At 42.2% G+C, this 14,976-nt stretch overlaps 1 protein-coding gene across 1 annotated transcript; it reads right to left on the minus strand.

Moving 5' to 3' along the window:
• Positions 1 to 1,765: 1,765 nt before the first annotated feature.
• On the minus strand, positions 1,766 to 14,296 carry atp6v1c2 (ATPase H+ transporting V1 subunit C2; the record flags this gene model as incomplete). Its single annotated transcript, XM_083791716.1, has 12 exons — positions 1,766 to 1,861; positions 3,424 to 3,559; positions 3,913 to 4,010; positions 4,669 to 4,756; positions 4,848 to 4,940; positions 6,518 to 6,586; positions 7,963 to 8,058; positions 8,208 to 8,299; positions 9,420 to 9,514; positions 12,198 to 12,283; positions 13,344 to 13,411; positions 14,168 to 14,296. The coding sequence occupies 12 exons, from the start codon at positions 14,294 to 14,296 to the stop codon at positions 1,766 to 1,768; spliced, it is 1,146 nt and encodes a 381-aa protein (XP_083647842.1).
• Between the last annotated feature and the right edge of the window lie 680 nt (positions 14,297 to 14,976).

Raw genomic sequence — 14,976 nt, forward strand, 5'->3', positions numbered from 1 at the left:
GCGACGCTATGCTGTAGCCTACTAGATGTTTTAATCCAACTTTAATTCAACTTCAATGACCAATAAGAGTGAAATTAACACTGAGGATTCGACTGTGTACTATTAACTGTTTTAAAGTGTCCCCTTGTTGATGCTGGGCTGTACATTGTGCAAGTATATTTACAACATTTTATTTCCAGGTTAAAGCTGCAATCCGGAACTGTTATTTTCAAAAGTTTTCAGAGTTGTCTCCCTTCTCTTTTGCTGCAACATTTACACCCTGGTATCAGTTAGTTGGGTCAAGTGTATTAGTTGACAAGCTATATGTCTTTTACATGGGAGAGCAAGGGTGTCTAATTCGGTGTCGTGGCTACAGTACATGAAATTGACTGATTGCAGCTTTAAGTGTATTCATTCAAAGGCTTGTTTCAAACTGTACAATAGCAACAACTAAGCATTAATCAATTCTTTCATTAGAAAAAAAAAATATCCACATATTTTCTACATCTTTACATAACAAAACAGTATATATACATATTTTATTTTCCCTCTATACCAGCAGTCATCAGCCACTGGAGCAGTGTGGAGCAGAAAGAAACACACTGCCCTCGTACTGTATTTCATAGTGTTTTCACTGTTTGTTTTGGTTGTCCAAACACGTCCCTGCCTACCAAATCCAACCGTGAAAACACCAAAATACAGCGACAGGACATTGTGTTTCTGGTGGCGGAGGAGACCCACATGCAACCCAATACTCATCCAGCAGTCCCACAGTAAAATCCTCAGTGTTCATCTATCCATAACCATTTGTAACGTCAAGATTGTACAAATGTACATTTACATGTGTATTTGTATACCCTCTCAGAGATAAATTAACACTCAGGATTTTCCTATGTACGCAAACTACGCATACCATTCACACGTTGAGCACATGCTCACAGGTGGGCTAGACTGTCCAAGGGAAATGTTCAAAAGCCAGATAATCAACAATTGGCTCTAATTTATGCACAGCATCCATGTTGTTAGGAAATTAGGCCTTTTCCCTACTTCCTCCTATCCTGTCCGTAACACAGTGCTTCTCAAACCTTTTAATGTCAAGGACCTCCATAACTCGGAGTGTACAAATGGAACCAAATGGTCCATTTGGTTCTATATGTACACTCTCAGAGTTACACACCATGAGGGTCTCTGGATCCCAATTTGAGACCCACTGGTGTATAGCAGAGTGTTTCCGCAGCCTGACTATTTGACCAGAATGGAACAGAGCCTTCATCCGTAAGAAGAAGATGAAGGAAGAGACTCGAGTTAGAGCTAAAATTACTTTCCAATATGGCTGCTGTGCATAGAGCCTATCGCATCTGTCAGCTCGGACATGTGGAAGGAAGTGTTTAGTTCGACATACAGAATAATCTTGGTGCTGAGCCAAACTGTTAACAGAAATCATGAAGAAAAGCAAAGGCTCGCAACTCACTTTTGTAATGCTCCACGTATTTTATTCACAAATTCACAATTGTCTTGAAAAAGACAAATACCGGTCGAAACGTTGCATGTCCTACGTGGAGCATTACAAAAGTGAGTTGCGAGCCTTTGCTTTTCTTCATAGTTCGACATACACCACATACGTCCAGAGATCATTGAGGATCTTGCCATTCTCCATTTCTCTGTCTCTCTCTGCCTGGCCTAGAGCGAGAGCTTAGTGTGGACCACCAAGTCAGCATCAGGTCCATATCCCTGGATGGATTGTTCTATATAGGGTTGTTCTGGAGTATCTTCACACTGCCGACTACTAGCTGGTCTCCAACACGTTGATGCTTATCGGGAAGCAGATGTAGGAGAAGTATTCGTGCGGACAGGGATTCATTTCTGGGATGTCGTAGCTCATCTGTGGGATAGAGAGAGCACCGTCACAGCATGTTGAGTTGAAAAATGAACATTATTTGTGGGTGCAAGTCAACACGTGCACGCCAACAACTGTTGCCAGATGAATGATAATTCTCGTATTTGTACTATCAATTTTACCCTCTGTGTGCCCAAATGTACAATAATTTCGAAATATCACAAAAAGGTGTGTGAATTTGCTAGATTCCGCCGTTGGTGATTCGGGATCGGGCTTGACTTTTCAAAATAAGCCAGTAAATCCCCGTCCCTTTGACCGGGGGGGGGGGGGGGGATTTAGCCATTGTCCCTCTGAGGGTAAGGTACATTTTGTATAACTCTTAAAGTAACCTGTTGTCTCAGCTTGTCAGGGGATGTAGGGACAGACTGACAGCTGCAATGCAACGAAGCATGTCATTTATGATTAAAGGAACAGCAATTCAATTTCCAAAAAGCATTTCTTGGACTTGCACGAGTGAGCATGTTATTTGCTCACGTGGCCCATGTCGTGTGTGTGTGTGTGTGTGCGCATGCGTGCGTGCTGGTGCATGTGTCTACATTAGAGATTTATTTTTCACTCTATACTCTTCGGCCACATTCACACCAGTGATAATTTTGAGCTTTTTTTTAGCTTTTATGTCTTTGAATAAAATTCAATTTAGTCGTATTTTAGTCATGTGAAATGTTTTAGTTTAGTTTTAGTGCCTGATTTGTAGACCAGCTATACCAAAAAATAGCCGATCTACAAACTCACAACTCACAAGGTGTCTGTGACGGTTAGTCGACGAAATGAGCACCGATTCACACAACCAGTGGTGGAAAAAGTACTCAATTGTTTTACTTAAGTAAAAGTATCGATACTGCATTGTAGCAATCCTAAATTTACTTGAGTAAAAGTACAAAAGTATTGGTATCAAAATGAACTTTAAGTATCAAAAGTAGAAAGTACTCATTATGCAGAATGTCTCATTTCAAGATTTCAAATGTATAAAAATCATTTGATCATTTGCTTCACGACGCATTGTGAGCTTGTAGATTGGCTGTTTTCAAATGGCTGAAATGTATATAGGGCTATAAGTAACTAGTATCTAAAGTTGTCAAATAATTGTAGTGGAGTAAAAGTACAATATTTGCCTCTTAGATGTAGTGGAGTGTTGTAATATACAACATGCTGTGTACTTGTACAATGCAGTTGTACGTAACTATACAATGTACTTATATGTATTGTGTACTGCTTGCTGGTATATTACAACATGGAGTATAGAAGTATAAAAGTATTGGAAATTGGAAATACTCAAGTAAAGTACAATACCTCAAAATTGTACTTGAGTACTTGAGTACCGGTACATTGTTGTTGTATTTAGTTACTTTCCACCGCTGCACACCACAGACGGAGTGGAGTGATTAAACGCATGGAGTGGAGTGGTTCAACGCATGGAGTGGAGTGGTTCAACGCATGGAGTGGAGTGGCTCAACGCATGGAGTGGAGTGGTTCAACGCATGGCGTGGAGTGATTCAACACATGGAGTGGAGTGATTCAACACATGGAGTGTAGTGGTTCTCACGTACGTCTGTCTTCTTGCTGCTGGTGGTGGCGGTGGGGTCCAGGTGCATGAACAGTGAAGCCAGCACTTGTCTTAGCTTCTTTGTACACTTCCTGTCTGGCTGCAGCAGAAAAGCATGATAGCTCACCGGTAAACCATACCTGGCAGATCATTTCAATCAGTTAGGGATTTTGTCAGATCAGACATGAAAAGCCATTTTTTCAAGCTGATAATAATTGTGTGTGTGTTTGTGTGTGTGTGTGTGTGTGTGTGCGCGCGCGCGCGCGTGCACACGTCAAATTCAAGACTTTACAACTTTAAAATCGCTCTACAAGCTCCTGATGTGACTCGATGTGAGCTTGAATAGCCAAAGTAAAATATAGGCTTAAGGTGGTCAAACTGATTGTGATGCTGTGACGCTTCACTAATGTAGATGGGGACCCCCTGGAAGCCCTCCAAGGACCCCTGCGGCTCCGTGGAGCTCACTTGGGAGTTGTGACTGAGCAACGCTGACCTGAGGACTGATTCCACGAACACCCTCAAGGCCTTCAGGTGAATCCAGGCGACAAACACCTCACTGAAGTTCACCTTCAGCCAACGCACAAAGATTCCCTACGGGGGAGTCATAAAATATACACACATGAATGCAGTGGTGGAAAAAGTATACTCGCATGTCTTTATGACTAACTTTAACTGACCTTGGCTACTACATAATCCCTTCATTGCCTCTGTCTGCTATCAACCTGTGTGTGGTTACTGGGTCTTTATGTTCACACATGTACAGTACAGAATGGTATGTACAGTTTTCATGTCAAGGTCCAAGGTCCCCCAAATCAATATGCATTTGGCCACGGACCCCCATCTGAAAATATTCTGTCCAACAACCCCCCCATAATAAGATTTTCCTTTTTTTTTATAGCAGATGTACAAGCTTGTATATATGCAGATGTGAGCTTGTATATCTGCCATTTGTTAATAGCAAACATAGAAAATATGGATACAGTCGTTGGAAACATTGTGATGCTGTATTCACAAATTTCGCTGGGGACGCCCTGTTTTTTGAATAGTGAAAATAGCCAAACAACTACAAGCTCAAGCAAAGCATTGTGAGCTTGTAGATCGGCCATTTTCACAATGTTGGCCCCTTTCTTAAGTCATATTTGACAATGTTTGTTGGAGTGGTTCCCCCAGTTTGGGAACCACTCCACTACTAGACATACACACAGTGACACAACCCATCCACACAACAGTACTCTATGTATTCACTCACATACTGCTCCCTCTTGTCCACACCAAGTTGCTTCATCTCAAGCCTTTGTCGCTCATCCAGGTCGAAATTGTACTCGCGCACGGTGAACCTGTGTGGGCAACGGGCTACACTATGGTAATCGACACAGACAACACGGCTCTGAGCCGACATCCTATTTTCTGGCAATCAAACCTGCTTACTTGCTCTGTTTGGCATTGGTTTTGAATTCACGGACGGCTCTTTTGAAAAGTGTAACAGTGAAAATCCCTTCCTCTCCGTCCTCATAAAGCTTTCTGTTGGTCACACAAAGCAACAATAAACAATTAGAGTTGGGAAGGAGCTAAAGGAAATCTAAGTACCGGTAGTGCACACCGTTGTTGTGACAAGCAATATGAAAGTGGCCAAGAAACTATAGCGGGCAACCTCGTCCTCCAGAGAAGAAACTCCAAGAAACTCTTCCATTAAAAAAAGATAATATTTCACAAAGACTGTCTTGAGAAATCAATATCAAGCCATTTCGGAAAAGTACATTTTCTTCTGAAAGAATACAGTGAATTCTAGTGTTGTAGTTCTCGAAACATTGTCTCGTCTCGAGACCAAGACCAAAGTTTCGTTGTCTCGGTCTCGTCTTGTCATTTTGTCTTGGTCTTGTCTCGGTCTCGCCCTTCATTTGTCTTGGTCTTGACTCGGTCTCGGACCAATTGTCTCGGGTCTCTTCCCCCACCAAGACCACTCGAGACGAGACGAGTCACTACAATGCAAAGGAATCATTTTATTATATCCATATTATGAGTAGGGGTGGGTCCCAAACCTCGAGACCAAGCAGGTAACGAACCTCTTGTCTTGGTCTCGACCCCCCTAGGTCTTGCTCTTGTCTTGGTCTCGACCCCCTAGATCTTGGTCTTGTCTTGGTCTCGAGTCTCTCGACCCCCCTGGGTCCCCCTAGGTCTTGGTCTTGTCTTGGTCTCGCTTTAGTTGGTCATGACTACAACACTAGTGAATTCTGTCTGAGGTAAAAAGTTTGTGAAACTTAACATGGGCTCATACAATGCTTTTAAATATACATTCAATGAGCCTTCCTGTAAGAAAGTCTAGCCTGGCTGATGAGAGAACTATACAGTATGTGTATAGGTACATCTAAATTAATTGAATGGGCTTGGACGGCAGAGAATGCTCACTGCTTTGAAAACAAATCCTGATACCACACCAAAGCCTCCACCACATGTATCAGTAGGCAGAGATCTCTGATCGTCTGGCTACGCAAGACTAGATTGATGCATGGATACTATCACATTAAATTATCTCATCTGCTACTCTCACAAATCATTATTGATGGCGCTATACAGCATATTACAGCTGGAATGGAACATTCTCTCGTTTCATTGCAACTCACTACAGACTCTAAACAATGCAAGGCCTTTAAAAGCAAAAGTTCAGTGGCATTCCTTTAAAATCTCACATATTTCAGGAGATTACAGAGGTTGCCCGAGACCACATGTGACCAAACTTTGAATAATTAAATAAAAGCTCAAGTGTTTTATCTCACGTTGCACATAGAAGGCACTTCTGGTGCTGTTTGAACGTATGCTCGGATGATCAAGAGTATACATCAGTTGGTTCGCCTAATTGAAGCCATATTTAATGAAATACTGTAAACGGAGACGGAGATTTGATTCTTCCGCCAGCGATCCTGGAGATGTGTCGGGACTCTTACTTTCTGCCGGTAACACAATACATGTGGTTTACTCCCGACCTTGTGGACACTGAGAACAGGACGCTTCACTGGCACACTTTAGACATGGATCAAATGGAATGGCTTACAGTCTCATTGCCACCGACCGCCAGGGAATCCAAAAGAACGCCTCCTTACCTGCTGGAGCGAGGCACCACAAACTGGGACAAGGACTCATAAGACTGCTCCCACTGCCGGTAGCTCCGTCTGTGACAACAGACGACGTCCACATTATGACATGAACAAGAGAGAGACACACACACACGCGCAGGCACGCACGCACGCACACACACAGACACACAGACACACACACACACACACACACACAAAACGAAATACAAAAACTAGCTGTTTTTAAGGAAGCCCTATTTAATTTGTCATAACTATGATTATTTGTATTCAGTTCGTTACACATTGCAAGCTTAATTGTAAATGTTTGCATGTAGGCCTACGCCACGCCACGCATGTGGACCGCAGAGACCACAGCAAAAAAAGTTCTAATTACAATGTGGCTTCTATGTAATGTGGATCTGAGACAATAATGATATATATACAGTATAAATGATATATAATGGGTTAATGGCATGCCCAAAATAGGGATGCCGGGTTGAAACTATAGCTTAATGAAAATCTCAATATGCTAAGCATGAAACCACCTCTAATCTAATGTTGTAGATCTGGATGGGGAGCAGATCGCCTCCTTGGCCGGGGGTGCTCAGCTATGGTCAATAATAAACATAATAAATAAATTAATAACACCACAGAGGTAGTGGCGCTCCAAAGAATAAGGATCCAAGACTGTTGGTTCAGATGCACATCTTTATTGCTACCCCAGGCAACAAGTTTTGTCTCGACTATGCACAACTTTACTGTGCTCTGATGAAGGCCCCTGCCGAAATGTGCATCTTCTGAGCCAATAGTCTTGCATCTTTCTTTTTTCTTTGGAGTTCTGCTATTCACATCTCAAGTGTTTTGTTTCAATGAACCACTCCATTTTCGCCTTTTCCTGAATGTTTTTCACTGACCTGGGGCACCACTGATTAATTGACTGATAATTGCATTAACAGTTTGTACAGTAAGCACAGTTCGTGGAAAGCACAGGTCAATAATACCTTAGAGTATAATACTCTAAGGTCAATACAAGGTCTGCTAAGAGGATTGAAATACCAAGAAAACCACAATGGCTTGTTTACATTGGGATCCTCCATTTTCAATTCATCAGCATTTATTCAACATGTATTTAATGACATACAAATATACAGTTTTATGCAAAAGAAAGAAAAGAAGAACATCATATCATAGGCCTATAAACGGTTAGAAATCAAACTAAAATAATAAATGCTCTTCCAGAGTGGTTTTGAAGGAGAGTAGGGACTCACATTCCTTTAGGACTGTTGTTTATGAGCTGAGCATTTTGTAGACCAGGGCCATTGCAAGTTGCTGCACTCTGTCGTCTACCTAAACCCAACCCACCACTACCAGTGTGACAAGGTATTCACTGCCTGGGCATTACGACTACCAGTAGTATGGTGAGGTATTCACTTATCTGGCATCGATACCAGTAGAGTGGTGAATATACTAACCTGGCCACCACTACCAGTAGTGTGGTGAGGTATTCAGAGTCCAACAAATCGTCTCTTCTGACTACTTCACTCAGGCTGCAAGTTACCAAGCTCCCCCTGGAAAGATACACACATTCAATATGAATACACCCGACTCGTGCATTTTTAAATTGCATCTATGCGGTTATATAGATACACAGCTCCTGAATTCTTTAGCCTTTTCGTAAATAATTCATGTCGTGCATGGTTCGAGGGGCCGTACTCACTCAGTTCTGCGCTCAAGGCCTTGCAAGCTGGCTTTGATGTTGTTGTACGCCAGCGCTCGAGATTTTAGTTCTGTCTCCACCAGGGACACTTGCTGTCGGACATGCAAGTACATGTGCATAAGCAGGCATCAAAACTGGGCAAAACGTTAACATGAACTAACACAGAAATGTGTTAGTTTAACTAAAAATCACACCAGTGTGAACTGAGTGGTGCAACTCCCCTCTCTCCCCCCCCCCCCCCCCCCCTCTCTCTCTCTCATTAGCAGGCAACAGTACAGCACTATCTATCTGTTTCTGGCACAACAGCGCCCCTACTGGTACTAATAGTCATACTCGTGCTCATTAACGTCACATACATAGGCGTCACATACATGCGGACAGACACGGACATTGCTGTTCCTTGGAGTGGCTCCAAAAAGGCAAATAAGTAGCAGAATTCTAAATATATATCTGCGGGCTGGCTTGACATGTTTCTATATGTCACGTCAGAGAGACACAGAGTTTGTGTACTATCCTCCATCATGGTATGCCTTCCTTCCACTGTCTGTTTGCACTGCATGTGAGGTTCAGGGTTATTGTGACATGCAGCATTATGCAACACCTGGATTCTAATTCCTGCTCTCCCACATGGTCATCTACTGTATAGGCCCCCTACTCAACCAAACGTGAACTCCGTCCTGCACCATGGTCAGGCTTCTGTAGTTCAAGCAGAGCTACTCTGCTATATTTGTCCCCTTCAACCTCTCCCCGAGTTTATAACGCCACATTTAACCACCTGGGTCTGAACCAGCTTGCATACGAAAGTTAGTTCTCATCAAGGAATATAATTTGCCAAGAGACATGTCTCATTTCCTATAACATCACAGCTAGGGGTTGCTTAGCAATGCGTACTGTAGTTTATATAGTATTACTATACATTTTGTATTAAGTACCTGTATCATTTCTTCATCAAAACATTATATCTCAGTGTAGCCTATAATTCATATAATATGCATTATAAGAAAGTTCAGTATAAAAGCAACTTTATAGATCACAGCTGAGCTTTGATGATCTACTTCGGTCATGACCGCGAGGACGGTTATTTACTGTAAAGCGCTACCGTGTTCATGTCCTATTCCTTAAATCATTCTCACTATGTTAATTCAGCCATATACTACTAGCACCCTTTGTTACGGGTATAAGCAACGTGTATGTTTGGATAACATTCAGTACCTTACTGATGATGTCTGTCAGGTTCCGCAGCGGCATAACAGTGGGATACTTGGCTCTGTCCCACTGGAACTTTGTCACATAGTTCACCAGATCCACTGACCAGCACGCACGCACGCACAGTCACACACACACACACACACACACACACACACACACACACACACACACACACACACACACACACACACACGCACACGCACACGCACACACAGCACCGGCTAATAAGAAAACAAGGCAGGGTCTAATTACACAAATTACACATGAAGCATCGGCTAATAACAAAACAAGGCAGGGTCTAATTACAATGTTCCTCAGACGTCACGTCAGCACTACAGTACAGTTTTAGTTAAGTTTTCAGCCCGACCTAGCCTCCTTTGACCTCCAGCATAAAAATGTAAGTTCTAAAAAGTTAACATAATATTTTACAATATTTACACACACACACACACACACACACACACACACACACACACACACACACACACACACCCGTGTGCACGCGCGCACGCATGCACGCACACACGCACACGAAACGTCAAAACGAAACCTCACAGCAGCCAGCCAGCCACGGCTTAAAAACAGACTCTACCACACAAGAGGAGAGAAACCAGTGATGGAAGAAGTTCTCAAAATAAAGTTTTTACTTACAGTAAGAAGTATCAATACTGCAACGTAGATATAGGCTACTCCAGCATTCAGAATGTTAAGTAAAAGTACAAGTATTGGCACCAAAGTGGTGTACCAAAAGTAAAAGTACTCATTGTGCAGAATGTCCCATTTCACAATGCGTCACATCGTGACGCATTGTGAGCATAAAGATCGGCTATTTAAAGATCGGCCAAAATATGTAGGGCTGAAGTGTTTAATGTATGTTTTGTGCAAGTTACTAAAGCTGTCAAATAATTGTAGTGGATTAATAAGTATACGACATTTGCTCCGAGATGTAGTGGAGTAGAATTGAAAGTACATAGATAATTGGAAATACTGAAGAATGTAAAAGAAAATACCTAGTTTACTTACACCACTGGAGGAGACAGGACAGTTAGATAAGGGCCATTCAAGAACAGTGCAGTGTTGATTTTGTCGACTAATACTATGACGAAAACTGTTCGTCGACTACCTTTTTCCATTGATGAAAACTAAATGGAAATGAAAACTAAGCTATGATGACTAAGACTAAAAAATATAACAAAAACAGATATTGACAATTTCGTCAACAAATATAAACTGGACTAAAATGTTAGGAAGGGACTAGTGGACAAGAGATCCAGTAATACCAAAGTAAAAGACACAAGTCATTTTGCGCTTCGTTGCATGCTGAAAATAGCCGATCTACAAGCTCACAGGGCGTCGCGCTGAGCTTGTAGATCGGCTATTTTCAGCGTGTGTTAAATATAGTCGACTAAATCAACTAAATCTATTTAGTCGACTAACATCTTATGACATTTAGTCGACTAAAACTAGACTAACACTAAAACATTGCAGGTGACTAAAATGTGACTAAAACTAAATTAAAACTATTTAAGAGACTAAAATCTAAATTTGCTGTCAAAATCAACACTGGAACAGTGACTGGTGAGTAGGCATGTAAACGACATATCGTATATCGATATACTGTATAGCGATATAAACTGGTGGCGATTTTAATTGATTTAACCCATTCTGACCGGGCACCCATTTTGGTGTCGGCATCATGTTATGCTTTAGCTATTGAAAAATAGCAGATCTACAAGCTCATATCGCGCCACCGAGTGGCGCGATACGAGCTTGTAGGTCTGCTATTTTTGAAAAATCGAAGAGCGACTGACATTTTTTAGAATCTGATCTCAGGTCAGAATGGGTTCATCAGACCAGTGTGTGTCCGGCGGAAACCTCGTATGAATCTGATCTCAGGTCAGAATTGGTTAAGAGAATAACATCATTATTTTGTCTGGAAAATAAATTTGTGAGCCTAATATCGTGATTCGAATCGTATCGTGAGTTGAGTGAATCGTTACATGCCTTTAAGGTTGCGTTCACACACGGGGCAGATGAAACGATGCAGTCTACCATTCATTGCCAATGGAAGCCAGCGACATGACGTTGCAAAGACGCAACGATGCATGTACAGTAGCTTCTCCAAGTCAACTCATGGTGGTGAGTGATGCACACTGCATGCACGGCACCGCAGCTCAAAGAGCACTCTCTGTTCAGATATATACCCCTCAGGGCTGCGAGGTAGGCTTTCATGGGAGACACGTGCACTTTGTGACGATGCTTGTGGTGGTCTGAAGGAAGGGGGCGAGAGAGAGAGAGAGCGGCCAAAATCATTTATTAGTGATGGACTTACCATGCAGGACTCGGTTATTAATATTATCGACCTCATCTGGTACAATAGCCCTCCAGATAAGTTCACCTTGTGCAGTCATGTTTAAAGTGTGTGGTGTGTAGTGTGTGTGTGTGTGTGTGTGCGTGTGTGTGTGTGCGCGCGTGCCTGTGTGTATGAGAGTGAGTGAGGGGGGGGCAGGGGTGGGGGTTGTACATGTACGTACACGGACAGTATGTGAGTTTAGATGTACATGCCTTTCATTTGCAAATGGCACCGTATTGCAAAAGTAATGAAAATGTAATACTATCTATGACTGTGTGTGTGTGTGTGTGTGTGTGTGTGTGTGTGTGTTGCCTGAGGCCATTGCACTCTTAGCTAATGAGTTACTTTACTATGCAATTAAGTGTGTGTGTGCGTGCGTGAGTGCGTGCGTGCGTGCGTGCGTGCGTGTGTGCGTGCGTGCGACTCACCTCCGTTGGCTAGGGCGTTTTCCAGCACTTTGTCACTGGAGTGTTCCATCACCTCCCCCATACACTGACATGTCCGCTTGATAACACTGACCGGAGGACAGCAATTAAAAAAAAAAACACACACTTTTGCAATGTGAAAATTAATGCTTTACAAGGGTTTATCTTGAGACAAATTTTGTTTCCTATATCTGGATGTAATCTAGGAACCAATCTCAGGCTCCTTTTTAATGAAGGGGGGGGGGGGGCGAGGGGAGTTTTTCTGGAATGTCTAAATATATTGAACGCAATGCGTAAGACATAGATTTCATTTGACTGACGCAACATCCCCCAAGCCTCTATGCAGAGCTGTGAAGGAGCACAGTGTACTATTAATCACATGAACCCTATAGCGAACCCTATTCGTGGCCATGTCATCATTATAATTAAACAGACCTCTGGGGGACCACTGTCAATAAATTATGAAGGGTTTAAGTGTTAATATAACCCTGAGTCTTTCAGTATGTGTTTCTCCCCACCTGGCTATAAAGACGAGGCTACTTGCCATAGATATCTTGTGTACAGTGAAGGCAGGATTTGAATTTGAGTTTTGCTTAAACCCTATATGGTTGACTGGAGTGAGTCCCTCATATACCAACCATATTTTCTATTTTCTGTTATTGTGGGAAACCCTTTCGATGAAAGTAGCCTACACATTTCTGCGAAAGCTTTTTTGCAGCCGACGTGGGGGCCCCAAAACTACATTAAAACCCAGATGTCGACCTTGACTATGTTAGCGGCTTAGCGCTCTCTAAAAGCTGAGGCTCAATTTAAAATCAGGTGTGGGGAAAAGATACATTGCTGGCAATAAAAAAATATTGTAGGCTCTCACTTGGTATTTATGCCTCCTCAGCTCAGGTACAAGCCCAATGAATTTAAAAGCAGACGGAAATCTAACCGTCAGTTGGGCCTGAGCATAAATTAATAATGGCAGAGAGACCTCACAGGTTCCCAGAGCCACTAGACTTAATTGAGGACAAAGCTACACATTAAGCGCTCTGCATGCATGTAATTCATGTGCAAAAGCCACCGATCCAACAGGCATTTATAAACAAGGTAGCGTACCAAATTTGATTTCTGTACAAGCAAGCACACATATGACTGTTTTACCTTTCGGTGTACGTGTCCAGCCTTGAGATTTCATCTGAAACAACAATCAGATTGTCCAATGTTCCCACCTGGGGGCATAGTCATGAGTCAGCATTAACAACATGGTAGTGGTATATATGCTATGTCTGTTCTAGCGGGCTGAAATTATGAGCGACAGAATTCCATTTCTAATCTATAGTCTCTTAAACCAGTTTTGAATCGGATCACAAAAATGGCCATAGTTTGAATTCAGCGGAACACGTGATGGCCTCCATTTGACTTCCTCAAATAGGTGACATGAGAATGTCATTTCTCTCATAGTGTATGCCGTAGGTTATAGGGCCTAGCTGTCCACACTGAGCAATGTGAGCATGTTGAAAGAAATGGGTCGGATGGAAATTTTGCCACAAAACGTACTAGAGAGCAACCTGAGCCTATAGCCCTTCACTGGAGAAGGACACCAAACACCTGCAACCTCCACGAACTACACTGTACATTACATACTCCTCCCAGTGCATATTAACACTAGCAATACTCTTGTCCTTTTAATTTAGCCTACACTAGTATGTCAGTATACTCATATCACATTATTTGGAGAGGGCTATAATTGTGTTATCCATTTGTTACTCCATTTGTTATTTGTTACTGAGAGTGTACAAATGCAATCAAGGGTAGCCTATATGGTCACATTTGGACACTCAAGAGTAAAAAATAAGGATAGGATGTTCTGTGTGTGCCCAAAGGCAGTTACAGTTCACTCAAGCTGACTCAAGTCCCTTCTCTGAGAGACAAAACCCTCATATTCCTTTGAGAGACTGTAGAGATCCATATAGCCAATATGCTACCTTCAGCTCTGGGATGGCGAACTTGCTGGTTGAAGCCAGGTTGGTTTTGGCAATGGTGCGCTTCAGCTTCTCTAAACTGGTTGCGCTGGTCCTGTCCAGTGGAACAGAAATCAACCAGAAGTCCGTCATAATCCCCACTGGTTCACGTCTTTTTCCAACGACAGCTCCAGTCGAATTCCTCCAAATAAACCGATTTGGCACGAATTGCAGACGAAATGGCAGACCTGGCCCAGAGCAAACACAAATTAATGTAGAATAACTACAAACAGTTTAAAAGGTCATTTTTCATTAGAATACCAGCACAACCTGTCATTCCGCTTTATTTGTAAAGGTCTATGAAAGGATGAGAAAACAAAAACAACGAAAAAACAACGAAATAAAATAAATAAAATGAAATAAACCTGTAAGAAAAGGCTATAATGAATTGTACAATAATTCCTACCTCTAATGAATCTTCATGACCATGTCCAGAGATGAAGCAGCCCGTGTCAGTCAGGTGGAGTGTTTGGAAGGTGAGCGGAGCGCTCTGAGAGCACCATGGGGATCGTCTGTCCTACCCATATTATTACATCATTCATTGAACAGCAGGCAGTGGTGGAAAAAGTACTGGCACTGTTTTACTTAAGTAAAATGACCAACACTGCAATTTAGAACTATACTAAAAATGTACTTGGATAAAACTACAAACGTTTGGGCATCAGAATGTATAGGCCACTATACCAAAAGCAGAAAGTATACTCCTTATGCAGAATGTCCTCGTTATTATAAATATCATTTGAAAATAGAACACCGACAAGCTCACGATGTAT

This window comes from Protomyctophum parallelum, assembly GCF_964188405.1.
Source record: "Protomyctophum parallelum genome assembly, chromosome: 20".
NCBI classification, from domain to species: domain Eukaryota; kingdom Metazoa; phylum Chordata; class Actinopteri; order Myctophiformes; family Myctophidae; genus Protomyctophum; species Protomyctophum parallelum.